Raw genomic sequence first — 26669 nt, forward strand, 5'->3', positions numbered from 1 at the left:
GATTAGAATTCCATATTGTGTATTAATTACTGCAAATGTGTCTTTGATGATCCGGGCGCAGAGATGGGGGCCCGCTGGCTGCTGGGTACCGATCCGACGCTGGGACTGTGCTGGGCCCCCCACATACCGAGGCCCTGGTGCTGGTGGTGATTATGACTATGGGGGAGAGAAGGAGGGCACTGTTTAGACTGCCCCTTAGCATTCAGATGGAAAAATCCAACCTAGCCAATTAGTTCAAGGCAATTGAATGCTTATAGACATATGATTGCTGCTCATTCCAACCATATTTGGCCATGTTGTCTGTAGGTGTCTATAACTGAACTTGTGGCAGGGAAAATTAGGAAATTGGAAGTTATGTTGTAATCCAGGTTCCTTCATATGTCTGCACGGTGGGTCTGTGTCCCTATAAGGGGCTCTAGACCTAATTGTATAGCTCAGTGATGTAAGCCTACCATATTTCAAGTTGTGGGTGCAGAAAGGTTAGGATGACATAGAGGAGAGAGATATCATAGTGTGTAGGTTGATTCATAGTTCAAGCAGCTAACTCAAGGGGAGGACATGACATTGTAAGCTGCCTAACTACACCTAACCCCTAAATTAACTTTCTTGTCACATCATATACTATCCTGTTAGAACATCAGCATTGTAACAGGAATACATCCTAGAGTTGTTTTTGATAATGCAGTCAATGAGCAGTGAGTGCTGCCTTCTGCTACCCATTACTTTCAACATCTTCCTGGATTCCCAGTGTGCTTTTCATCTATTTCCCTGTTGCTTGATGTGATGCAGTCTTTACTTCTCAAGACTGCATATCGCATCATGCATTGCTTCCAGCAAGCAAATATGGAAAATTTGGGGCATTTTCTGTGTTCACTGTGAGTGAGGTGAAAAGAGTTGAGTTGTAGTTCAGACAGCAGGATTTGTCGGAGTGGTGACTCAAGCATGTTCATATTCTTAGGTCTAAGTGAAATTGTTTCACTGCAATGAAGTACATTCTATGGGAATCTTCAATAAGTAAGTATACAGACTTCTAGATGGATATGGTTATTAAGAGTTGGATATAACTTATGGAAATTAAATATTTAAATTAAATAAAAATGTTTTTGACCATAGATGCCCTTTAACATTTCACTTAAAACCAACATGTAGGTTAACCCTAACCAAACCATAACCCTTAATTTACCATAAAGCTTTAACGTTAACCATTTAAACTTAAATGTTTACCTAACATTCAAAGCCAAACCTTAACCCTTACACTAATTTGACCACTAAAAACCTGTTACTTTATGGGGCACTTAAAGTGTCCACGCTGACTCCTTGCATTTCTGCATTAAACACATCCCACACTCAACTCTTTTATTCATCTTTAATGTTGTTACAGCTTCATCATGTATAACTTATTATGTTAGTTCTGACACTTTTGTATCGGAAGTAACGTGTAAGCTAGAATTCCATTCATAAGTAGGATGTTGCTTTAAAATGCAGAGCTGTCCAAACAACCAAAACAACTTAAAGTGACTCTATCATTTCAACAACAACAAAAAAAAGCTGCTGATAGATATCTAGCTGCACATACTGTATTTTGCTCATCTAGCTTTCAGTCCCACCCAAATGCAGGTCTTTCAACTGAGCCAATGAGCCTTCCTGGTAGTGTTGAATCTTGCTGCCCACACATCCTTATGTCTACATTAGTATTAGACCAATAGTAATGAATCTAAGGGGTGGAAGGAGGCTGGCAAGCTTTGATACTTTTTAAGTGATAGAGAAATCCTAACATGCCTACCCTCCAATGGAACAGTAGTCTAAGATCTCCTAGCACCTGAAAACTTCAAAACATATCTGTCCATGCTGCCTTCTATAGCTACATCGGGATAATTGAAAACGTAAAGCAGAGTGTTTTGAAGTGCACCCTTCAGTTCCGGGGACCACAGTGCCACCAGAAGGTGTTCTAGTTCCTGTGTCCACCAGCACGTGTCTTCCAGCAGTCAGCATTAGTTTCCACTTGATGCTGGGAGGGTATTTTCCTCCACCTCAGGAGTCTCGGAACATCTTAGTATTTGACTTGGTTGCACTGATCATCTGCTACATGAACCTGCTACTACTTAAACCCCTTGAACCTGCTACTCCTTGAACATGCTATCCCTTGAACCCCTTGAACATGCTACTCCTTGAACATGCTATCCCTTGAACCCCTTGAACATGCTACTCCTTGAACATGCTATCTCTTGAACCCCTTGAACATGCTACCCCTTGAACTCCTTGAACCTGGTACACCTTGAACCCCATGAACCTTCTACCCAATTTTCCCTGCTTCTCTGTAAATAGTTTTCACTTTCACGTGTGTTCACTGGATTTTTTTTTAATTCTGAATTTATGTCACGTGTTGAGTACATAATAAATTGTATTCCTTCACTTAGATTTGAGTCTGGTTTCCACTGTGTGGTTTCACATATCTGATTAGACTAGCATTGCAGGATACCAGAGAAGAAAACAGAAAAAAAAATTCCATTGCATCATAAAAGTTAAGCATTTATTTTTAATTCAGATCACCTATAAAAAATAATGTTACATAAATAATAAAAAAGAATATAAAACATTGAACTCCAGTCAGCTCTAAAAATTGACAAGACAGCAATGCTCTGTCCCACCCCCATAGTGCAAGAGTTAATTTCTAATTTTGTGTAGGAGTAAGTAGTAAGCGGCAATACTTACTTTATTCCTCACTGCCGCAGGCTTCATCCCTGCTATACATCCATGATGCCACTCCTCTTTACCACTCTCTCTGTCTCATCAAGTAAAAAACAAAAACAGTGGTTCTGCATTTTACAGAAAAAAGGGACATCAAAAGGGCTCCCCACAGCACCTGCTGCTGGGAGGACAAGGACTATTCCTTGATTATTCCTATCAGGGCCGGATTTCCCACTAGGCAATGTAGGCATCTGCCTACAGGTGCCCTCCACAGAGGGGTGCCTCTTTTTATCCCTGGGGTGGATAGGGGTCTCTCTTTATATTCCAGGGGGGTTAGGGGGTGCTTCAGATTTCTCTGCCTACAGGCTCCTGAGAAGTAAACCCAGCCCTGATTCGTATTCTCCTAGACAAAATGAGCAAGTGTACTTGGGGGGTGGGGGGTGTCAGTGCCTCGTCAATTTTTAGTGATGACCAGAGTTTACAACAGATTTAAAAAAAACTAAAATTGACCCTTAATTTTCTCTTAAATGTGACTGGACAGGTTTGGTCAGTAATCTCCACAATGCAATGGAATACATAGTGTCTATTCAGAACTCCTAATGAGGAGAGGCCACACACAGGAACAAAATGTAATTTCTCTGTACTTGGCCTTTAGCTTTTTCAGATGTTTATTTTATTATAGGACAGGTATGCTTTAGACCAGGGGTAGGCAACTCCAATCCTCCAGCTGTGTTTTAACTACAAATCCCAATATGCCTCTGTCTCTGGAAGTCTAGACTCTCATACAATACTATTGATTCACTATTTTCCCATTTTATAACTTTTTGTTAGCGCAAATGAGGCGACGTTACAGTAAGTAGGAAACTGTTGAAGCATAGAGTGATTTTAAAAGGTCAGTGCAATTCCGGCTGTTAAATAATCCCACAGTTAGCACTTATTGTCAGCAAACTGTCATTTAAAGTGCAACAGCAATCAAAACTTATCAGCACAAATATTTTGAGCAGCTTTGTGCAGTCCTTTATGCAGCCTACAAAAATGAATTACATTTACATAATCCACTTTTACATTCTGTTAAACACATGATGGCAATAGCAAGGTTTTCATAGACTGGCATGTGTAACCCTAGGAGTACTTTTGTTATTGTTATACTGGTAAATTATGAATAATGGTTAAAAGCTACGAGAATGGCATCTGTCACTTAAATAATAACATAAAGGGTAATGAAAATTACATTTTGGGGTTTTTTTGTTGTGTTTTTTTTTTTTGCTAAGATGACCAGGTATGATTACATTAACTCCCTTCGCTATACACTGTGTGCACAATTAATAGGCAAGTTGTATTTTTGAGGATTAATTTCATTATTGAACAACTACAGTGCTCTCTGTCAATCCAAAATGTTAATAAACCTCAAACCTGAATATTTAAGAAAGTAAAAGTGAGGTTTTGGCTTTCTTAGGAGAATATCTATGTGTGCACAATTATTGGGCAACTATTAGTGTACAGCATTAATATGCAACTAAATGGAAAACAAAAATCTACCTTCTCTACCTCTTGTTTATTTTCATCTGTTAAAGTGAGAATAATAAATGAACAATTAAAAATGTACAAATGAAAATTTCTTACATTTTCAAAAACACAATCAGTGACCAATATAGCCCCCCTTCTTTTCAATAACAGTCATAAGCCTTCCATCCATGGAGTCAGCAGGGTTTAGGTCAGGTGAAGAAGGGGGCCATGTCATTATTCTTTTATCTTTAAGGCCTTTACTGGCTAGCCAAGCAGTGGACTACTTGGATGCATGCCATGGAGCATTGTCCTTCATACATATCATGGTCTTCTTGAAAGATGCAGACTTTTTCCTATACCACTGCTCGAAGAAAGTGTCTTCTAAAAACTGGCAGTAGGTTTGGGAGTTGATTTTGAGTACACCTTCAACCCAAAAAGGCCCAACTAGCTCATTTTAATAATACCAGCCCATATCAGTACCCCACAGGTCCACCTTGATGGACCTGTGTCTTTATTCAACCTCAAATACATGTAACTATGTAACCTTGCTGATGTCTGGATTGTCAAGAGTCACTTTCATCTCATCATTCCATAAAACCTTTAAAAAATATGTCTTCAGATATTTCTTGGCCCAGTCTTGATGATTCAGCTTATGTGTCTTGTTCAGTGGTGGTGGGGTTTCAGCCTTCCTTACCTTGGCCATGTCTCTGAGCACTGAACACCTTGTACTTCTGGGCACTCCAGGTAGGTTGCAGTTGTAGAATATGACAGCACTTGAGGATAATGGGTTCCTGGGAGCTTCATGTTTGATTCTTCTCAAATCTTTGGCAGTTAATTTGTTTCTTTCTTTCTGAACACGCTTCTTGCGACCCTGCTGATTATTTGCAACAAAACGTTACATGGTTCTGTGATCACTCCCCAATATCTTCGCAATTTCTAGAGTGCTGCATCCCTATGAAAGACTTTTTACAAATTGTGTTTTTTTTTAGAGTCAGTTAAATCTCTTTTTTGGCCCAGCTGCCTACTTATTATGCACACCTTGATATAGGGTGTTGATCTCCTAAGACCTCGCCCTCCCCCTTTACACAAATACACATCACCTGATATGATTAAATCCAATAAGCCTTCAAGCTTATACAGCTTAGAGTTGGACAATATGCATAAAAATGGTGATTTGGTCAAAATACTCACTTGCCTAATAATTGTGCACACAGCGTACAAATTAAAATGGGAAAGTAAATCATGCGTCTAATGCTAAGAGAATCCTGTAGCTGTGTAAACTCCTGACTTTTTGGAAGACAACACAACAGCACTCCTAGCCTCCCTTTAGATATGCATAAACACCTGATATTTTTGGATTGCTATTTTTATATTATTGTACGTATGAAGAGTGCTTATTTATTAATAACATTACATCTTGCATTAACTATACAATAAATACCATTTCACAGAAAGAAATGTAATAAATTAATTAAGAATGCAGATCATTAAATTCTCAGTGAGGTCCAGATTTGGAGAGAGCAAAAAAATAACCTACTTGTAAAATACTTGTGCTATTTAAGAGGATATATGAAAAAAGAGCATGTATGTTAGAAAAATTCTATGAATCTATGTCAAGGGTAATCAAAGCTTTGACATTTGTATGTCCTTTTTTTAACAAAGCAATGAAACTCTTCCATATTCGTAATATAGTCTACCCCATGTGAAATGGGATCTTCTTAGTTATCCAATTAGTTACTATATTTAGCTGCATTTAGGCAGATGACCTATCCATTTCTAAAGGGAACTGTGCTGAAGTGGAGAAAGGCCAGAAAATTGAGCAAGTCAAAATTCTGGGCTATTACAGAAAACCGCAAGTTAACCGAAGCCATGCTCCAAAAATCCTAGACTATCTGAAAAACCCATCTGATTATTATTTTATAAGGCTGAGTTGCATGAAGTGCAAAGCTTTTATTAAACCTGTGCTAGCATATCAGCTGCACTTTTAAAGCAACTTAAAGCACACTGCTTTAAAAAGCACTTTTAAAGCAGTGTGTGTGAACTAAGCACGGGCAGTCAACAGCTGCTAGTGTTCTGAGTAGGCTTCAGCTAATATTTTCTTGAATCGAAGGTCTGGTTAAAAATCAAACCATTGGAAATACCAGCATGTATAAATCAACTTAATCTGTTTAGTAGACATGTGCGATTCGGTTCGTTCCGAAATTCGTTTTGGACGAATTTTCGGAAATTCGGAGATTCGGATGCATACGAATTCCGAAAGCTTGTTTTATTGCCTAAGAAGCCCTGACCCCCAATTTGCAAATTTAACATAAGCAGCTCCTTGAAAGTCAGACCAGGCTTGCATGTTATACACCCATGCCAAGTCCACATTTGAATAGAAAAAAAAAAGATCAGGGTGCCTCTAAAAGTACCAAAATTATATAGAAAGATGATTGTATGCACCTGATGCATTGGCCATGATCACAGGTATTAGTACTGGTACACTGATACTTGTAATCCCATCCAATGCATCAGATGAACCTTTCACTATTTGGTTTTACAATGGTCTAATATATGGTTTTATAATATCTAATATTGCTACTCTTATAGTCACCCTACTTTTTTTCTTTTGCTGAATATACATGTCTCTCAGTAAAAGAATAAGGCTTCAGTAAAGGAAAGAATAAAGTATAATAGACTTCAGTTACTTTCTATGTGGACGGCTCCCCTTCAGGATGAACGGTTCTCTCACTTTTTGTAATCTCTAATATTAGAAAGAAAACTAACATTTGACTTTCAATTGTATTTCCACTTTTGCAGTCAAATTGAAAAAAACTCCTCTATATTTTGTTATGTGATCCTATTCACACAGCATAAAAAACAAAATAATAATAATTTTAAAAAATCATACCTTTTTTAAATGTTTTGTTAAAGCAGGCAAGATGGCTGGTTCCAGGTTTTTCCCAGCACCTTTACAGTGATCTGTCCTAATGGAAAGGCTCAGGACTGAAATATGAGTATTGTTTTTCTCTCATTCGCATAATTAACATACAGTGACAGCATCTGTATGCAGTGGCTGTTGTGCTGATAATTTCCATCCAGCTCAATCGATTTTTAAAATTACTTTTGTCAAGCTGGGTGATTCTGACAGGGCCCCCCACGGCCTGAATTTTGGCTGATTCAGCAAGAAAACCTACTTTATATTTGTTACATGTTCCCAATCACATAGCATCACTTTGGAACAAAAAAGGCAGCTAACCTTTTAAAGTGTCTCTGGTTGTTGTGTTTCCCTGTTCAAGGCTTGCAGTAAATACCATCCCTAGTGCTAATTGGTGTCCGTATGTGCCCAGGACCTTCCACTAACACTACTTTGTCTAGTGAATGAAGAATTTCATGCATTACTCTGAATGTCTTAGAACACTGTATTATGGAATTCATACAACAAATAGCTTTTCATTTCCAAGATTGGACCAGGGGTCAGGTTTTATGAAGTTATGTATTCCTGCTCTGCTATTCTTCTGTAGCAATGTCTCAGATCCTAATAATCCTGAACTCATTCCAAAACCCAGAGGTGGAAAACTTCTCCCATTTAATATATACTTTTTCTTGTCTCTTTTTTTTTTGTAGCAATATTCTCTGGACGAGAAAAGTAATTGCTGAATATTTCTTAAACACAATAGAGGCATTGATCCCACAACAGCAGATTGCCTTTAACTATTAAATAGGGAGATGGGGAAGGTTTAGTTTGATGGGACATTGCAACTACAACTACAAAGTAATATGAACGCAATTTTGTAAAGAGATCCTGCCACCAATTAAATAAATTACAGATGAAAGCACAGAACAATTGAGTATTTGAAATGCTTACTTGCAGCATTTTTCTCTTCCATAAACAATTTTTATTCAACTGCAATGTGCCTCTGTAATGCTAAGCAAAACCTTTACAGATATTTGTTGGCTGATAGCAAAACCCAAGGAAACTGATCCCAGTAGTATTGGAATTGTTTTGCAAACTTGACTATTCTAGGGGAGTCAGTTCCCTAGCACAGCCCCCCCCCCCCCCCCCCCCCCCGTCATAATCAAAAATTGCATATTATAGCTCTCTACTCTTCTAGTGGTGTCTAATTACTGTCTATGTTTTTGGTTTTTTTTGCATGTAAATTTTTTATTTTCAAGTAAAGTACAATACAACAAGTATGTGTCTTCAGAGTTACAAGGTACCGAGTACAATGTGATTGAAAAAACAAAATTATAATGGAAACGTATGTAAAACTAGTCTCTAGTGATACGTATACATATCTATTCCTGTGCGGAAAAGGCATTTGCATATGCTACATTACGAATTAACGAAACAAACAAACCAAAACAGAACACGAGGTGTCGAGGTGGCAACATCAATTAGAGGCAACAGATTTGACCGTTGGTGTTGGAAACTAGAGCAACTATGAAAGCACTCGGTCAGCGAGTTTGAAGCATAGGAGTTGTTGGGTGTAAAAACAACAATGTGGGGATGATGATTCGGTTCGGCATTCCAAGCGGGGGCCATGCATCTATGTGAGTGGGGATTTATGTGATTGTGCGCAATCTCAAAGGACATCGAGCGCTCCAAGTGTGTTAGTGAGTTTGGCAGTGAGAACCCATTTGGAGTGTTGAAAAATAAGCATTATGTCTCTTAGTTGATCAAGGGGTAGTTCAGCAATCAGATACGTAGACCAAGTGTCGAAGAATGTTTTTGTTCGGTATTACTGTCTATGTTAGCCCAGCTTCTTCACCCCTCACCTCACTACATAACCTTTATAATATACAGTGTCACATGAGTGACTGCTTTGAGTCTGTTGTGTCTGCTGACATCACATCCTAAGTGATGGCACTCAGCTGTGGTCTCAAGGCTTTTGGATGTCTACAAGGTAGCCTTTTACAGGTAAAGAAAATGCATAAAACACATTAAATACACATATATTCTTATGGGAACAGTGTTGCTTGAAATGAATGGTCAGGCGACATGGTCTCTTTAAAGACCTTATCAGGATTTTGACTGTTTTTCTTAAATGCTTTGAATATCAAGCTACGCTGTTATAACACATAAAAGAGACGTTTTGCTCTAAGCACACTAAGATTCAGGATTACCTTTAAAGCATTGTACAGGATTTGGGATATCTGAAATCCTAACTTGGCTTTTAGATCCCGGTGTAGGCGTGAACTAGGGATTTCTTCAAACATCCAAGTCATATAGTATAGTGTGGTGGGATTATATGTAAACCGTGAACTTTTGGGGGAAAAAACTTTCCAGAGGTCAGATCTGTTTCATTGCTATGTAATCAATGTATTCCTTAACATAAAATAAAGGATAAAGGGAGGTGTGAGACCAAATAACCTCAAAAGACAAATGGCTTTAAAAACTTCAAAGTGTGGGACCTTTCTATGTACATAATGTGGAATTAAACTGTTTCACTCACATTGAGGACACCCTTTTAAAATTAGAGGTTATTTTACTTGCATTTCCTATTTTGTTGTTTAATGTATTAAGAGCCTGTTTGGACTCTTTTATCCAAAACCACCCTGGGATCCATGGATTGTATTACAGCTCATAATCATAAATCAGCCATAAGGAATAAACTGATTGATTAAGCTGTCTTTCTCATTTCATAGAAAATAATCTCCTGGCTTGAGAAAGGATTGCTGTTTATCTGAAATGTTTTCGAAATATTGGAATTTAATGATGTTGCTGACATGAATTCTGTTTTCAATACTATGTGATGGGATAAAGTTTCTGCTTGTCAGCCGCCTCACTCTTACAGTCTCAGAAGATGGGAGTCAGTGTGCAAGGTTAGGCAGTTGACAAACTAGTAACTGTCAGACTTTGTATAGCCAACATTATTTAAAATTTTGGATAGAATATGGGAGGATTAAAACCCCCTGCCAGGTTATTTTTTGCTGTCTGTGTACTATTGGGGAAATTTTCTCAGAGATACAGCAAGAATTTAGTGCATTCTCTCAAAGTGAAGGTAATTCCTCTCTAAGGCCCCGCTCACATGTAGCGATTTATCGCACCATTTCCGCCGCGATATCGCGCAAATTTGCTGCGTGATATCGCGAGAAGTCGCCGGCTAATGATAGTCAATGGAGCTGTCTTAGCTCCATGTCGCGCGTCGCTCGTCGCGGTCGCAAGTCGCTTCTACCAGACCCTTTTTTCGGCGGATTTTGCGCGATTTTGCTTTTTTTCTATGGAGCCCGACGGAGAAGGTCGCACTAGCGTCGCTGTATCGTCGCTGGAACGTCGCCCCGAAAGTCGCGCTATCCTGGCCGCTGCAAAGGTATGTCGCTACATGTGAACGGGGTCTTAGGCAGTTGCCCCCAGGAACATGTGTCCCGGTGGAAGATTTCCCCTAACCTCTAGTTCTGAGGACAACTCTACAATTTTAAATTTACCCTCATTTTCTGTCTTCATGACAATGGTCACAATGACATATTGCACTCTCAGCCTCACCCTGTGCAGAGATTTTCTAGCTCGCAGGACAACAATCTAAGTACCAGCGGACCAAGTGTGATTGTCACTGGGGCAGGTTAACTCCACAGTTATCCATTCACATACACAAACGGTAGCCACCACATGTTTTAACAGAAAAACGTACCCATCACAGCATCCACTGTTGCAATTGCAGTCTTTAAGAAATGTCTGTGACACTGGCTGCAACACCCAGACAGGAATGTAACAGGCTTTTAAAATATGGTAGCCCGCAGAGAGGGAAATATTCTTTAGTTTGTGACTAGAGAAACCAAAGATTCAGCTTAATGATTTTAAAATATTGTTTTAATAAAAAAGAAAGAACAGTACAAGAAAATATTCACAGAAAATGTATCATATAACTGACAATAAGCAACAGTAAAATAAATGTGATTAAAAGTGAAAAGTATTTAGCAAAGATTGCCTGGTCTTTGGTTCCCTGTGGGGTTCCCTGTAATATGTCAGAGTCACCAGCTCTCATAAATGAGCCTCAGCATTTGTCTCCAGATTTAATGTAATACAAGAGCTCTAGGGCTGCAACAATTTGACAATTAACATATTATTGAACAGAATTAAATTCCGATTCATTTGAGAGAGATTTCATCATGATATAGATTGGATGCATATATCTCTTAGCAGATATATTGTATCTTATTAGCCTTCTGAGTCTTGTAATATTGGTGTCTAACTGCTTGGCATCTTCCTATACAATAATATAATCACTTTTTATGAAGGTATCTCCATTGCAGAGGAGATTATAGGACATGAACCAAAGTTAGGCTTTGGTAGTTAAAAAAAAAAATTAGAATGTGTATTGCTTCAATACTCTTTTAGGGCTAGTTGACGGCATCCATTTACGACAGGGCTGCATTAGGAGGTTTTGCCTAGGGTTATGATGTAGGATTTATGGTGTTTCTGCATTTCTTTCTGGCTGATCTGCTTTATGTCAATGGGGTTTATTTATTAAAGGCAATAAAGGGTGTTCACTTTGCAAGGGTATTTTCCCTTAGCTTAGGGAAAGAAGTGAAGCTCGTTGATCATCCAGTCACATGCAAGCAAAAAAATATTTTTTTTTCCTTGTGCATGATTTGGTATTCTTTGCAAAATGAATGTTATCCACGTATTAGTGTATTTTATGGAACTAATAATAATAACAATAGTAACTTTTGCTAAAAGTCTTTTGCTTGTTAAAAGTCACTTGTAAGGAAAATAACTTGGATATCTTTCATGCAGACAGAATATTGGTTTGCAGAGCTGTCCTCCCACAGTTAATGAAACAAGGTCTTATATTGTCTGGAAAAATATGCATAAGCTTCTTAGCTGCACCTTGGATAGATTTGTTTGTTGGTAGAACTGGTCGAGAAGATTATCGAGCAATGTCTAGAAGCTAATACAACTGTGAAAGCTTTACATTTTCAGCAAGATGATGGCAATCACAAGATACGCTGACTTTTTAGCACCATAGTACAGAAGCAAAGCAGAAAGACTCAGTGATAATACATGTGAATGTGGATGATAAATACAATAAACCTTATGCCATGCATAATCTCAGATATATTATTTATTCATTAAGTACCTCATGCTATAGTGTTCTGTGGCTATAGCTTATGTAAATTGGTATTTGTTAAGCCTAATGCTGATGAAAAGAGACCTCATTTTTGTTAATTTATTTTTCTCTGTAGTGTTTGCTGATCTTCTCCCTTGATATATTTAATAGGGTTTTCCTGTTTTTATTTAAATACATTGCAGTATTTAAAGTCAATCTACGGTCATTTTAAGCATATTTAATCAATGTATGTCAGAATGATTAGCATATTTAGGTAATTTTTATTGTCCTGATTTTTAAAATTATATATGTAACTGGGGCTGCAGTATTATTATCATTATTAATGATTTGTATATGCTTATAGACCCGTACAGTGATTACATTTTGCTGCTGTTTTTTCCTTTATAAGACCATACATCTAATTATACCCATAATGATTTACGAATCACACTTGATTTGACCTTGACAGTCAGAAAGAAAAGATGCTGACTGCGCTGCCTACTATGAGGATAGACATGTTAGTGGAAAGGAGAAATGTGAAAGAAACATTAAGGAAAAAATATGTTTATATATATATATATATCTTTATAATTTAATTTTCTGAATGTTTTTTCCTTTAAATATATATCTACCCAAATGTTATGTTATATGGTCATACATGAAGGGACTGGGGTCTTCTAACTTTAATATACTACTTGTAAATCAGTTTTCAAACTCGATCAGTTTTATGTAACTAAAATTTATATTGCACAGGCAATTTTAAATTGAACTGATAGTATGAAGCAAAGTTGCCTAAATAATTATTTTGTGTTAAAGATCTGAGAGAGGCTAAATATGTTCAACGTAACCTTACCTAACTGCACTGATATATATTCTCTCTGGTAATATTACCAGCATAGAAACCCACAAACTGGAGTGACATCTCCACCCCCTGCTACAAGTCTCCTACTTGGGGTGCCATTCAAAAAACCTCAGCTGTAAACAAAGACCCTTCTGTACACATAGCCAGTGAATCAGTTCCATGCCAGTTGTCAAATACATACACTATGACAAATTAAAAAACTGCCATCACTCCAGTGAATGGTGAAGTCAGAAAGCTTTTCACCAAGGAGTAAACTTAAAGTTGGTCTTTACCCCCTTTAGCTAAAAATCACCTCAGCATGTAGCTCTGCATTCTGATGTGAAATCATCTTACATTAGTTAAACAAACACACTTTCATTTTACTTACAATTTCTTGTTTTCTATGTCCTTGTTTTTTTTGGCAAAATTCCTGATGGTGCATGGTCACATGTCCTAGTAACATGTGTTCCAGGAAGTAAAGGGAGATGGATTAATCTGCCCCCGGTGAAAATGGTCACTGAAAGAAGAATGGAGAGGAAAAGAAAAACAAGGTATGCAAAGAATACAAAGCCGGCAATTATCTAGAAGTATGTGTTTGTAAATTGACATTACTAAACATTTCTAAAGGTGACTTTGTTGTTATTTTAAAAATATGGGTAAACTTCCTCTTTAATAACACCCACCATTATTTTCAGTAGGCCTGTGCATTTTGCAAGCAATTTTAAAGCGACACTAAACTCAGGAGTTCAATCTTAAAAATACATTCAAGTACAAAAATGTATCTTATTTGTGAATAACTAGGCTGTAGTTCCTCAAATCATCTCTGAATTGGTGCTGACACTGTCCTTCCTTCTGGAGGGTGGCTACTTTTGTTCCCCTTGGTCTCTGTGTGTGTTGTAAAGTAGACACTGCTATGGTACATGCTACTATTTGTATTGAGATTGAAGTCCATCACAGGAGGGAGCTTGGAGCGGTGGCTACTGTACAACACACACAGGAACCATGGGGAACAAAAGTAGCCACCCTCCAGAAGGAAGGACAGTGTCAGCACCAATTCAGAGATGATTTGAAGATCTACAGCTGAGTGATACACAAATAAGATACATTTTTTAAGATGTAACCCCTAAGTTTACTGTCACTTTAAGTAAATCTTGCAGAACTTGAAAAAAGACACATACATTGAGTTCAACCATTTTTAAATATATGACATTAACTATGTGATCCTGTATTAACAGAACTGGAATGGAAGAGATGAGTCACTCCTCTGAGTCATCCATCTTTGTGGATAATTTGAGGTCTGTTTTGTCAGCTCTGTAGTTAACAGGCTTCTTCACTCAATCAATCTATGTTCATCTCCATCCAGTATATCTAGTGGATAGAGCAAGGAATAACTAGAACCTTTTCAGGTTCTACTGCCATCTATGGCACATTTAGGAGATTTAAACTCAATTTATGACCAGGTGACAACGATGTCACTGGCAAAGGAAGTGAGTTTTAGGTAGGAGATACATCTTAACTTTGGCTTAAAAAATATATAAAAGGCAACCTAGAACTCATCATAGAACATTTGAATATTTCAAATACAATTTTTTATTTTATTACTTTTTTTGTATGTGGGCCAAGAGTGATAATTTGCTCAAGCAGAAATGCCGTTAGTGGTATGCATAGCGCTGGTTAAGAATTTCTGTTGTGCCTTGTGTTTATATACTTTACTAAGATTTTTTTGTTTGGAACCTGTGAAAACCTGTAATAAAAATAATAATTCCTCATTGTCTGGTAGGTCAATAACCTCCATAAATCAGATTGACTAATTTTGTGCATTTTGACTCATTTTTTTAATATAAAACACTGAGATCTGGTGAGCTGTAATCCGGACATGACCCTGCATATATAAAATTATATTACGGTGTAATGCTTCCCTACAGCAAACATGAATTAATTTTCTCTTGAAGAAAATCATCATGTAAGTATATTACATAGCGGCACATTTCTGGATATAATCTTTCTTACATTGACAATTAACTATTAAATCATGCAGATTAATAATTAATTTGAAATAATCCAGTGGTATGCTTTAGTGCATGTAAAAATTCTACCCTTTATGATAACAGTATGATCTACCTAGAAATGTAGCAGCTTAGAAGGACTTTGCCCACATTTAGATTATTTTTACGCAGAACACTACCAAATTTTTTTTTAATTTCTTGTAGGCAGGATTTGATGTTCATAGCTCTAGTTAGGGTTTCAGTTCTGCTGTGAGCTGTGGATTTCCTGGTCCTCCATTCTATGTACAGTATATCCCTATAGTACAGAACTTAACTTTAAAGTGGAGGGACTCCTGAAATAATGTACAGGTCCTAGGAAACCCCTGCTGCTAATAATGACTATATCTGTAGTTCACAGTACATTAGTATGAACAGTACATTGAGATTTAAAAATAAAAGCATAAAGAATGTGATGTATTTAGCGTATTTTACACCCAAAATGAAACTGATAATACAATATATGGCAAGAAAATAAACACAACCAGTAAAAGCAGCAATGTTCCCTCACACTGATGGACACAGAAGGACACCAGGACGACTTTGGTAGTAAGTGGAAAAGGGTTCCTTTACATAAGTGGTGAGTGGAGAAGAGTCCCCTTTGATTACATAGGGGGTCAGTGGGAAGAATATGCCTTACATTGGTGCTCAGGAAAAAGAATGCCTCCCTTACAAATATTTAAAAACACCATTGGTTGTCAGTGGTTAATAAACTGAGAGGCAGAAGTCGCTCATTGCTCAAGGAATCTCTAACAACCTCGGGAGAAACCGTACAGTTCTATGGAACCTTGGTTCAAAAAGGCTCCTATATAAAATGTATAACCAACCCGCCAGTGCTTTCTTTGCTATTATTTATGGAAAATCTACTGTAGAAAGGGGAAGCTAACCATTCAGGAGAGCCATGACTGGAACGGCAGAACCTGAATTAGTGATAAATCATCTCACTAGGGTCAGAGACAACAGAAAAGCCTAGACTGGGTCCATTACAACAACTCTGCTTTATTTACCAAAAAGTGGAAAAATATAATTGTATAAATGTACAGGGTTTCACTTTATTGACTGTGAGATGTCTTCCTGCATGCTCTCCAATGTACGGTCCACATGAACAGTTTTCATATTTTACCAAATAAGAGCAGCTAGAAAATAAGGGATGACTGCAGATTGGTTATTAGGGTTTACCACAATTTGCACAATGAGATATAGGGGGTTATTCACTAAGTGAACAATCTAGGACAACACAGCAGATTTAGAAACATTCTCCAATTCAGCTCACTTTCCAGTTCAGCTATGTTGTCCTAGATCATTCATTTCTCCTGCCTTCTCCAAACTCTTCACCCTTTAGTGAATAGCCCTGATAATTTAAATGTTGTGAAAACTTGCTGCACATGTTCCTAAGGAGATATGATGGTTCTACATGGTTAACACTGTTGCCTTGCAGCCCTGGGTCACTGGTTCAGTTCTCACCATGAGGTGTGCAGGGATTTTGTACTGTATGATCTCCTCCTGCCTGCTTTTCATGGGAATTATTAGCTCTCCTGATGCAGCCACATATCACTTATATGTGGCTGCATATCCAGCCTTTAAATCAGTATGTTTGCCAGTAAAACTGTGCCAGGAACATTAGATGGCAAGCTCCTCTGGAAAAGAGATTGATGGAAATGGTTTTATGTACTCTTTAAAGCAGTGTAAAGCATATTGGTATTAAATGAATATGCGCATTAAATAAGATACTTCTTTCAGAATAACCTCCTTTCCTTGGCTAGCACAAATAATATAGAATAATAGAGGAACATGCTTTTATTTGTAACATCTGTAAGGGGTAATTTGGGGCCCAACTTAAATTGTGGCAAAGTGAGGCCATGAGTAATGGTATTTTTAGCCAAGAAAAAAACTTGCCTTGTGACTGGGCAACATTATGTGTGGGGTAGGGGGCATTTAGGACCAGCTCACGGGGTGTTGCCACAAGGAAAATGATGTGCTGTGCAAGGCTGCACACAGTAGACCTCCACAATAGTTTAATTTTAGTACACATTTGGGTTCTGCATGGTGGACTGTAGACTGAGAGTTTTAAAGCTTTTAGATTCTATTAATCATGACCTGCAGGCAGACTGATTCCTCCTGTTTGTACCATAGCTCCCTTTTGCACAATTAGAAGTGGAACTCTCATATGTTATGTTTAGAGCAGTCTGTATTATACAAGGGAATACATCTGTCACAATGTATGTTCCCTACAGAGGACTTTAGTAAGTAGAGGGCAGAAGGCCATCACTGATCTAACTTTTTCCAGTAAGCTGTGAAGGTTTGCGATCCTCTTGATAGTTGTTCAGCATTGTTCCTGCTTCTGGTTGCAAATACCCTACAGTAACATCTGCTGTCATCTATGAATTTGTGTGTCGTTCCTGGGAAAGTTTAATCAACTGGCCGGGAAGAACTCAACTTGGCTGTCTAAGCTGATCATTTACATTTTAACCTCTCTGTAGCCATATTCATTTACAGGATGAGTAAAATGGGGACAGAAAAGGAAATTATTGGGGATTTGTAAGGCCGTGGACACTTAATTCACTTATTTTGGGAAGGAATATGGGAAAGTCTGGTCACTCACCTTCAGGAGTTACAGTACAATTTAAGTGCTGTTTAGGAGGTGGAATAGTCATATGAAAATGTACAGAGTGCTAGAGTATGGTAAGCATTTAAATGCATCTGAAAAGTGGCTTAAAACATGTTCAACATCAGCACCATTCTGTTCTAGAACATATGTATGTGGAAGAAAACTGCAGTCTTAAATGGTGAGTGCAAGGTAAAAAAGGAACCAGCTAGTTCTAGTGATAAAGAGGATTCAGAGCAGGTGTAGATGGGCGTTTGAGCCCTGCATGTACAAAAGGGGAATTGAGCTAGAGTAGCCATGCTCACTGCAGCTTACACATATTAAACAACAAGAGCAATGGGCGTGCTGTGCGTACATGCCCTTGGTTATTTTGCCAACCACAGTGCAAAGCATCTCATTTTAAGATTCTGTGCACTATGCTCTGCCACATTGACATGTGCACATTGATGGCCTCTTAAGCATTCCTCACTGAATTACTAAATAAATAAACTTTCAACAATAGGATAATATTCAAGATTAAGCAGAGTCTTTTTTCATCTAAAGGTTTTACTCCACTACAAGCAGCTTCTACATTTGTATGTGGTAGATACTCCTTTTTTTGTATAAACCCTGAGTGAGAGAAAAATGACTCAGATAATGATAAGTTAAACAGCAACCTTGCAAAGCTGCCTGGTCATACATACTTTCTTTCTCTGTGTCACTCTCAGAGAGAAACACATGGGAGAGGAGGAGTGTGAAGGCCATTGCTGTTATACTTTATACTGGAGAGTAATGTTTTTTCATTTTTTAATGTATTCATACTACACCAGCATATGGAGGCTACTAATGCTTACCTAGCGTTTTGTCTTGACACTCCATGCATGCACTTGGTGTAATCAACCCCATTGCTGGAGCCTACTGTTAAAGAAGCTACTGTTGTATCATTTGTGCAAGGCCATCTAAAGGGTTTGAAATAAGCACTGTTGCCTCTTCAGTGCCCCACCGGGACTGATGTGACATGCCAATAGGCAATGGGGTTTATTGTATATAGCAACAAGTTTCTTTCCCCTTAACCCGACTCAACAGCACCAATGAGCCCATTGGCTTTCAAGCTTCCCCTAATTCACACATTAAAAATAAACAAATAACTCCATCCAGCACTGAACCCACACACTCTGAATACTCTGCTCCAGCACTGATCAATGAAATCAGCAGTGAAGGTGACCCATTTACTGCCTGTACTGCCAGTGCAAGAACCATCAGTCCAGTGTGAGCTCAGTGCTGAGTTTAGCTCCTATATAACCCCACACCTCCAACCTCGCCAGTGCCACCTAGAGGACAAACTGGCACACTGCACAATCTTCTTAAGATTTAGGGGTGCAGTGCTGGCATACAGATCTCCTTTGAGCTGCAGCTGTGGAAAGGATGGTGAGGAGCGCTTTCCACTCAAATCCCCAATATGTGCAGTGAGTGCACAGTGGATCCACTCCCCCTTGAGGCCTGTGTGCACTTCAAATGCTGCACATATTAGGGGCACACCAGTGGAGAGGAAGTATGGACCCTGCCGATGATGACCTCCCATTCTGAAGCTGCTTTGCTGTTGTGATTCAATAGGTTCAATACATTAAAAGTCATTACCCTCAAACAAGTATGCAGATTAGGAACCTAAACTTCCCTCTGACTTTGCTGATATAGATGATTGTTCCAGTTCTGGAACTCAGAAAGCATTAAAACTAATAAATCAACATGACAGACAGGCAGCAAGGAGAAAAAGCAACAGGTTTCATAAGGGGAACTAGAATCTCAGTAATGTTTCATAAAAATATAAAAGCAATCTTAAGATAGTTTACTGCATGAGTGTCATGTAAGCGAGTGTAGGTCATTCAGAATCTTTGCAAACCCATGAAAATGATGCCATTTGAATCATTCCTATACCCTGATATGACTGTTCTCAGCAGCATAGGCTTCCTTTGCTGCACCTACAGTAAAAATGGGGGGGGGGGGACACTGAAAGTTAAAAAGGCCATAGTGCATTGTTTGAAGGGGACATAGTGTGCATAATTATTATTATTATACAGGATTTATATAGCGCCAACAGTTTGCACATCGCTTTATGTGCACACATGCAGGCTTTGGCCACAACATGCACTTTTACACGATCTTAAACATTGCTGCTTGCAAATGCATAATATAATGACTACCCATACTTATGCTGCCTTATTTGCTCTGAGATGTATGGGTTATGGAGCATGAATTGTTTGCAGCTGCTTTTTTGCTGCATGCGCTTTTGCCACATGTGTCTATGGTATGTGTTTCATACCTTAGTGAGTAATTGTAGTACTAATATATCATATTTATTTCAATGCAGAATCTTTTGCCCACCTGCCCTGCATATAACACACATTATTTCTGTGTAAATGTGAACCTCCTCTCATTAGTTCCCATTCACACCTAGATGTTTTGGGAACAGGTGTTAATCGCACATAAAAATAAGCACTTTAATGCGTGTTCCCAAATTGCACACAAATGTGAAACGCGCTTGCACTCCAAATGCAACCAGGAAATCCCACGTCTTCTACACGTGTTAAAACGTGCACAAACACGTGAGTAAAAACGCAAGGTGCAAGACGCAGATTTTTCTACATGAGCTTCTTTTTTGCATTTGTCACATATACAGTAACCCATTGAAGTCAATGGGGACACCAAAAGAAACACCAACAAACGCGCACAACCACGACATGCATCCCTGGTATGGTACGCCTATGTGTGGATTGAGACTTAGTGCAAACTCGTAACCCAAGCTTGCCAATCATCTTCATAGCAATTTATCCCTGCTGTTGTGCATTTTCTCTGCTCTGAGAAAATCGAACCCCATGTCAGGGCTGGAAGTTGGGAACAGCAGTTTTGTTTTGTTTTTTCCTGGCAAGAAACTAAAATCCAGTATTGTATCATCAAATGTTGCAGAGGTTGCTGTTGACACTGTACCCCTTGTGACGCTTCCAGTCAAGAACAGCTGATGTCAGGCACACATGAGACTTGTTTTTATTAGCCACACATCCCCTTTTGCAAGCTGTCCAGGAGGAAGAATTTGTTTAGCTGTCTTAGTAGTGTAGATTTATTGCCCTCAATGCTTCTTGTTATCCTGTCCACCACTGAAACTAACTAGGCATCCCTAATGCAGTCTTCCTAACACGGCTATTGACTAAAGGGTGAAGCGTTTGGGGAAGGCAGGAGAAGTGAACAATCTAGGACAACATAGCTGAACTGGAAATTGGAAAATTTAACTGAATTGGAGACATTTTCCAAATCAGTTATGTTGTCCTAGATTGTTCACTTCATCTGCCTTCTCCAAAATCTTCACCCTTTAGTGAATAGCCCTGTAAGTGTGTCTTCTCAGCTTGAAAGCTGACTGTCATTCTGCACTTAAAGATTTATGTATTAGGGTCATGATATAAAATGTAATTGTAATTATTATTGCTACAAGTCTCTTTTTCTGTTAGGTTTCTTTTCTTTTTACGGACTATTAGACCACCTTGGAAGGGTTGAAAGGAGTTTAGAATTTAAACGAGGCTCTGAGATCTGAGATGCTGATTTGGGAGCTGCTGAAAAGTTGCAATGATGCCCGCTCTTCCCTGAAGTGTCTATCCACAGCACTTCCTTGGTGTGGATATACTTTATCAATGACAGTAGGGAGGTCGCCAGGGGGCACATTAACATTTTTTATATGGTGCCCCATGATCTGTATTTACGCCCCTGCTGCCAGCAACAACTTGATCTGTCAGTCACCATATAGCGAACACAGCAGTTCCCAGCAGGTGTATCTGCTAAGTGCATTTAGGATTCTAGTGATTCATAGTGTCACCACTCTCCATGCTGCAGTTCCACTTTAATGTTTACCTAATGGTAAAACTTTTTTAAAGTTTTGGATGAAGTGCCGAAGTGTTAAAACCCCTGTCAGGGGTTAATACTGTCTGTCATATGAATGGGGAGATTCACTGTCTTTGTGTTTCCTGTTGACCATTGTCAGCGGAACAGAAAGTGTGGGGAAGTATGACATTTTACAGCTGTCACCAGAGCAGGCATCTCTAGAGGGCAAAATATTGCAATTAATACAGCAGTTCTACTGACCGCTATCTAAAAGGGGATTTTTCCTCACTTTGAGGAGATTTCCTCTCCCTCTTGTTGTGTTTCTGGAACAGGAAGCTAATGAAAATCTCCCCAATTGGGACAGGAGTTCTTACTATTTCCTACTGTTTCCACAACTAAACAAAATGTTTTTAATACCATTAAAAAAAATCATCAATTTTTCAGAAAATTGTAGGGCAGCGTGGTGGCTGAAAAGGTAACAATTTTTGCAGCGGTGGTTTCAGGATTTGAATTCTACAAAGGACCCAATCTGCGTTGAGTTTGTATTTTCTATGTCTTTGATTTCTGTGGAATAAATCTCAGCACTGTGTGAATAAGTAAAATAAGTTGATTGTTGCACACCCTTAATGGATTTATCCTTTTTTTTCAGATATCAACATGGCAGGTGAACCAAAACCATACAGACCAAAACTGGGAAGTAAAAGACCTATTTCATCTTTATACAGGTATCAATATTTAATCAATAATGTTTTGTATATTTACTTGTGGAAAGTTTTCTCTCTGAAAATATTTAGGCAGCTGACACAATTTACATTGTCTCATGGCAACTCATTCAGCTTTTCAGATACCAACCGGCATTTTCCATCCCACGTTTGGCTGTTTTTTGCCCATATAGATGTTGGGATCCAGGAAAGGACTGGGAGTTATAATGCTGTTATATAAGTAAAGTAGATATAAACTCTAACTGAATGGCATTTAGTTGCCTAAAGCACTCTTTATCTTAAAGTGATATTAAACCCTAATGCAAAAAAAAAATGAATATAGTGCTGCAGACCTCAGCACTTATGATGTATGCGTGCCTGTTTTTTTTAAAATTCTGTAAGTGCTTTCATTTCCTCTTCTGAAAATCACCTCTCCCCTGGTTGCTGTTTTTAGGTAACTCCATCCCCTTACATGGTCCCATAGAGTCACCTTTGCATGCACGCTCCTTGCTGGCACCATGAACGAGTCTCCTTACGTCCATAGAAACAGCCTCAGTGGTAAGCCACCCCCCGGATCCTCCCCCCGCACCCTAGTATACTGCACAGTAACAGTACAAAGGGCTCTCGCTTCCCTGCTCGGAGCTTCGGGGAACCAGTGCTCTGCAACCTGGAGCCGGCGGTGGTGAAGAGCACAAAATGTAAGTGCTTCTGCCCATCAATAAAGCAAAAAATGTACTGGGGGATGTTTAACTGCCTGCTTGGAATGCATCCAGTTAAAAAACTTCAGTGTTTAATACTACGTTTAACATTTGCCATTGCCACATATTTAAAAATAAAATATTGTTTTTCCTTTTTTATTCTTTGTTGCATCTCATTGCTGTAGATCTCCTACAGCCTTTTTACAGCCACAATGAGGGGAATTCAAAAAAAGTGTAATTGAGAAGCATAACAAAAATGTCTCAGGGTTACATTAATAGTGTCATTATTTGCACCAAATCCATGTACAAGGCTGCATAGCATTTATGAAGTTGGTGAAAACCTATAAAATTGGGGCTGGCTTACCAGACAAATATATAAACACTGATAAAGTACATGGATGTATCTTATCTTTATCCAAAGTGTTACATATGTGTCTGAGATAGATTTCAGTTGGATAGAGACTAAAGTACATAGATGTATCTCATCTCTCTGCAACAGACTAGTTTTGTCAAAAAATACTTGGTCTTACTTTGCATCACTTTTCTTTTTACCAAACTCTGCGAGGGGAATTTATCAAAACTGGAGCAGACAGAATCTAGAGTAGTTGTGCATGTTGACCAATCAGCTTCTTTCTTTCAAATCTTAACTGAAACGGAAGAGAGAAACTGGTTGGTTGCTATGGGCAACTGCTCCAGATTCTGTCTGCTCTAATTTTGATAAATTCCCCTCTCTGAGTTTCTCAATTGAAAATATTGCAAGAATGAAATATGGCGCAAATAACAACTACTTAAATTTGGTGCTGAGTCGGTAGAGATCCTGAAAATGGTGAAGCATGTTTTTTAATTTGTTGCAGGCATTTTCTACCCTGCATTAGCTCTAGAATTTTGGCGCCAATGTGGTATTGAATTTCACAAATTTTGTCATGGCGTGTAACCTAATGATAACTATACTGACCATACCTACCTGTTAATCAGCCACTAGAAGTCTCTTATAGAAGCCTGTGTAACAGGGCGGCAACACAGGTGCACCATTGGGAGACATAAACAGAGTGCTAACCCTCTATAACAATTTAGCAAGTATTGAAATTCCATTAACATATTAAAGCTTACATGAGATTTTAGTTATTGTGTTTCTACATAGTTTAATGGAAAAAAAAGTCAGGTGAATTATAAAAATCAAACGTAAACAGATGGAAGTGGAGTGGACAGTGTCATTGTATTGCCCCATGTTTTTTGCTATAATTATGTAAATCCAACTATAACTGGTCTTCAACTCTCAACTGTAGCAGTGCTACATCTATGTAATGTCTTAATATTCATCAACAATGTATACAATGGTTCTGCACCATGATCTTCCACTGCTCGAGCAAATTAATTGAAGAACACTTTTGGAAAGTGAAGTGCTGCAGTTTAATAGTCTAATTTACATGTAGGCCTTGAATATTACTTGAAATGTAATATCCATCAATTAAATGTCTCCGCGTGATTATGGCGCTTCCTGAAAGCTCTAATACATTTTCTTTTCAGCAGCCTTTGAGCTATAAGATGTGTCACTGCCGATTAGCTTCTGACTGTGAGGACAGCCATCAATGGTGCTGAACCTAAAGAGCAACTGATTAGTCTTGAGAGAAAGTGACAGAATCAGCCTCTACCCGAGACATTTATGCTTTTGTTTTTAACACTTGCTATAATTGAAAATGGCACCAAATTTACTTTCAGTAAGCTTGATGCCAAATTACATTGTGATGACTGACCGGGAACCCTAAATTCAATATATAGTATGTGTCAATACAGCTAAAGGATCCATTCTGAGGAATTCTTAGCAAAGGAAAATTTTCAGAACAAAAAGTATATTTTTTCATTTTCAGCGCTAGGTTTATAAAGAATCACATATACTTGATGATTTTACCAAGACTGTTTTGATTTTCAGACTCAGCAGGGAGTCACTAACACAAGAAACTGGTTAAAGTGACACTAAACTCAAGAGTTAAACCTTAAAAATGCATTCCAGTTAACCATTAACAAATGTATCGTATTTGTGTATCACTCGGCTGTAGATCCTCAAATCATCTCTGAATTGGTGCTGACACTGTCCTTCCTTCTGGAGGGTGGCTACTTTTGTTCCTTATGGTCCCTGTGTGTGTTCTAAAGTAGCCACCACTCCAAGCTCACTCCTGTGATGGACTATAACAGAGATGATTTGTGGATCTACAGCTGAGTAATACACAAATAAGCTACTTTTTTGTTAATAGTTAAGGTACTTGAATGCATTTTTATGGTTTAACTCCTGAATTTACTGTCACTTTAACTAAAATCCCTGTTTGCGCAAAGAAAATGTACAGTATACTATTTTGTTTATTTTTTGTTTTTGGTTTTTATATGTTACTGTATAGTAACAGCAGGTGCAATCTCTATGATCTCTTGCACAATCTTACAGCGGTTGTGCTTCACACATCTAGCAGTGACCTGTGTTGTACCGCACCAGAACAATGCAGGTCACCACTAGGACACATAGAAAACAATTGCTTTCTATGAGTCCCATTCACAGCACAATGTGGGAGTGATGGGAGGGGCACTGGAATAAAATGCTTCATTTTATCGTAGTTCAGTGGACCCCAGCACAGCTCAACTCACAGTAGCGCAGCAAATCACGTAGCCATGGGGGGACCTAAATAGAGGGTTTTTAACTACATAAAGTTAAAAAAAAAATTCACAGTGACAGCTAAGGCCTGTGTGAGACAACGCACACTATCGATGCTGTCACGCCACACTAGCCCATCTGCTAAAACACAGCGTTTCAACAGATGGGCAAGTGTGAACGGGCCCTGAATAATTCAGAAGAGTCCCTTCCCCTTTCATCTTGCTGTTTTCTCAGTACTGATTCCCTACTTTAGTTGGTTCGTTCAATAGCTACACATATTTCATATTTAATTCAACAAACAGTGCTATAAGATTGTTTTATCTAATCAGAACACAATTCTGCTCTCTGCGATGGCAAGTGATTTAAAAATACTATCTGAGAACTACACTCTCAGCTCCTCACAACTGCCATCTATTCTTCTAATTTCTGATGGACACAAGAAGAGGTTTCCCTGTTGAGGGTAGGTTAGCGCAGCCCCGCATTAGTCTGTACTCGGTACAGCTGGAGGTGCCCCCTTTCCTGCTATTCGTAAGGTTCATTGGGCAGCATTCCTGCTTTATGAATGTGTGCACAATATGAATGTGAAGTACAATACAACACTGTGGCACCCCTACATCATACCCCATCGCTCGTTTGATTGGTTGGGGTTGGCTCGGTGACATCCCCTAGAGGGTCAACAAAAAGCTGTTGCTGTTGATAGCTGCAGATCTCATTCACCATTGAAACTGTAAAGAAATGCTAAGAGGGATTTATGAGAGCCAGTGACCCTACTCCATCAGATTTCACATACTCTGCAAATTAATTAGACTCTGCACAATACCAAAAAACAGGTAAACTTTTCTGCAAATATTTTCTTACAATGTATTTCTTTTCTTTCATTAATACGATATTTTAAAATTGTTAAAGTCCAGGATTTTCAAAAGTTAACCCTTATACCGGGGCTATACCCCCATACTGCAAGGGTTAACTGCTCCTTTTGGTCTAGGGAACAGAATAAAGAAGATACAATCACCTGGTCCTCAGTCAGAGGTGAGCACAGTCAGTGCTCACCTCTCCCCCCCCCCCCCCCCC

The 26669-nt window shown here is 38.6% G+C and overlaps 1 protein-coding gene across 4 annotated transcripts in view; it reads left to right on the top strand.

Moving 5' to 3' along the window:
* Positions 1-26669, top strand: part of RALYL (RALY RNA binding protein-like) — a 256662-nt gene that overhangs the window by 133975 nt on the left and 96018 nt on the right. For all 4 annotated transcript variants that reach the window (XM_018555772.1, XM_018555771.1, XM_018555773.1 and 1 more), the window contains exon 2: positions 22208-22283. In XM_018555772.1, the coding sequence (XP_018411274.1) occupies positions 22208-22283 (76 nt within the window). The remainder of the gene's footprint in view (positions 1-22207; positions 22284-26669) is intronic.

This window comes from Nanorana parkeri, unplaced genomic scaffold, assembly GCF_000935625.1.
Source record: "Nanorana parkeri isolate BGI_ZX_2015 unplaced genomic scaffold, ASM93562v1 scaffold213, whole genome shotgun sequence".
In the NCBI taxonomy this organism is placed as follows: Eukaryota; Metazoa; Chordata; class Amphibia; order Anura; family Dicroglossidae; genus Nanorana; species Nanorana parkeri.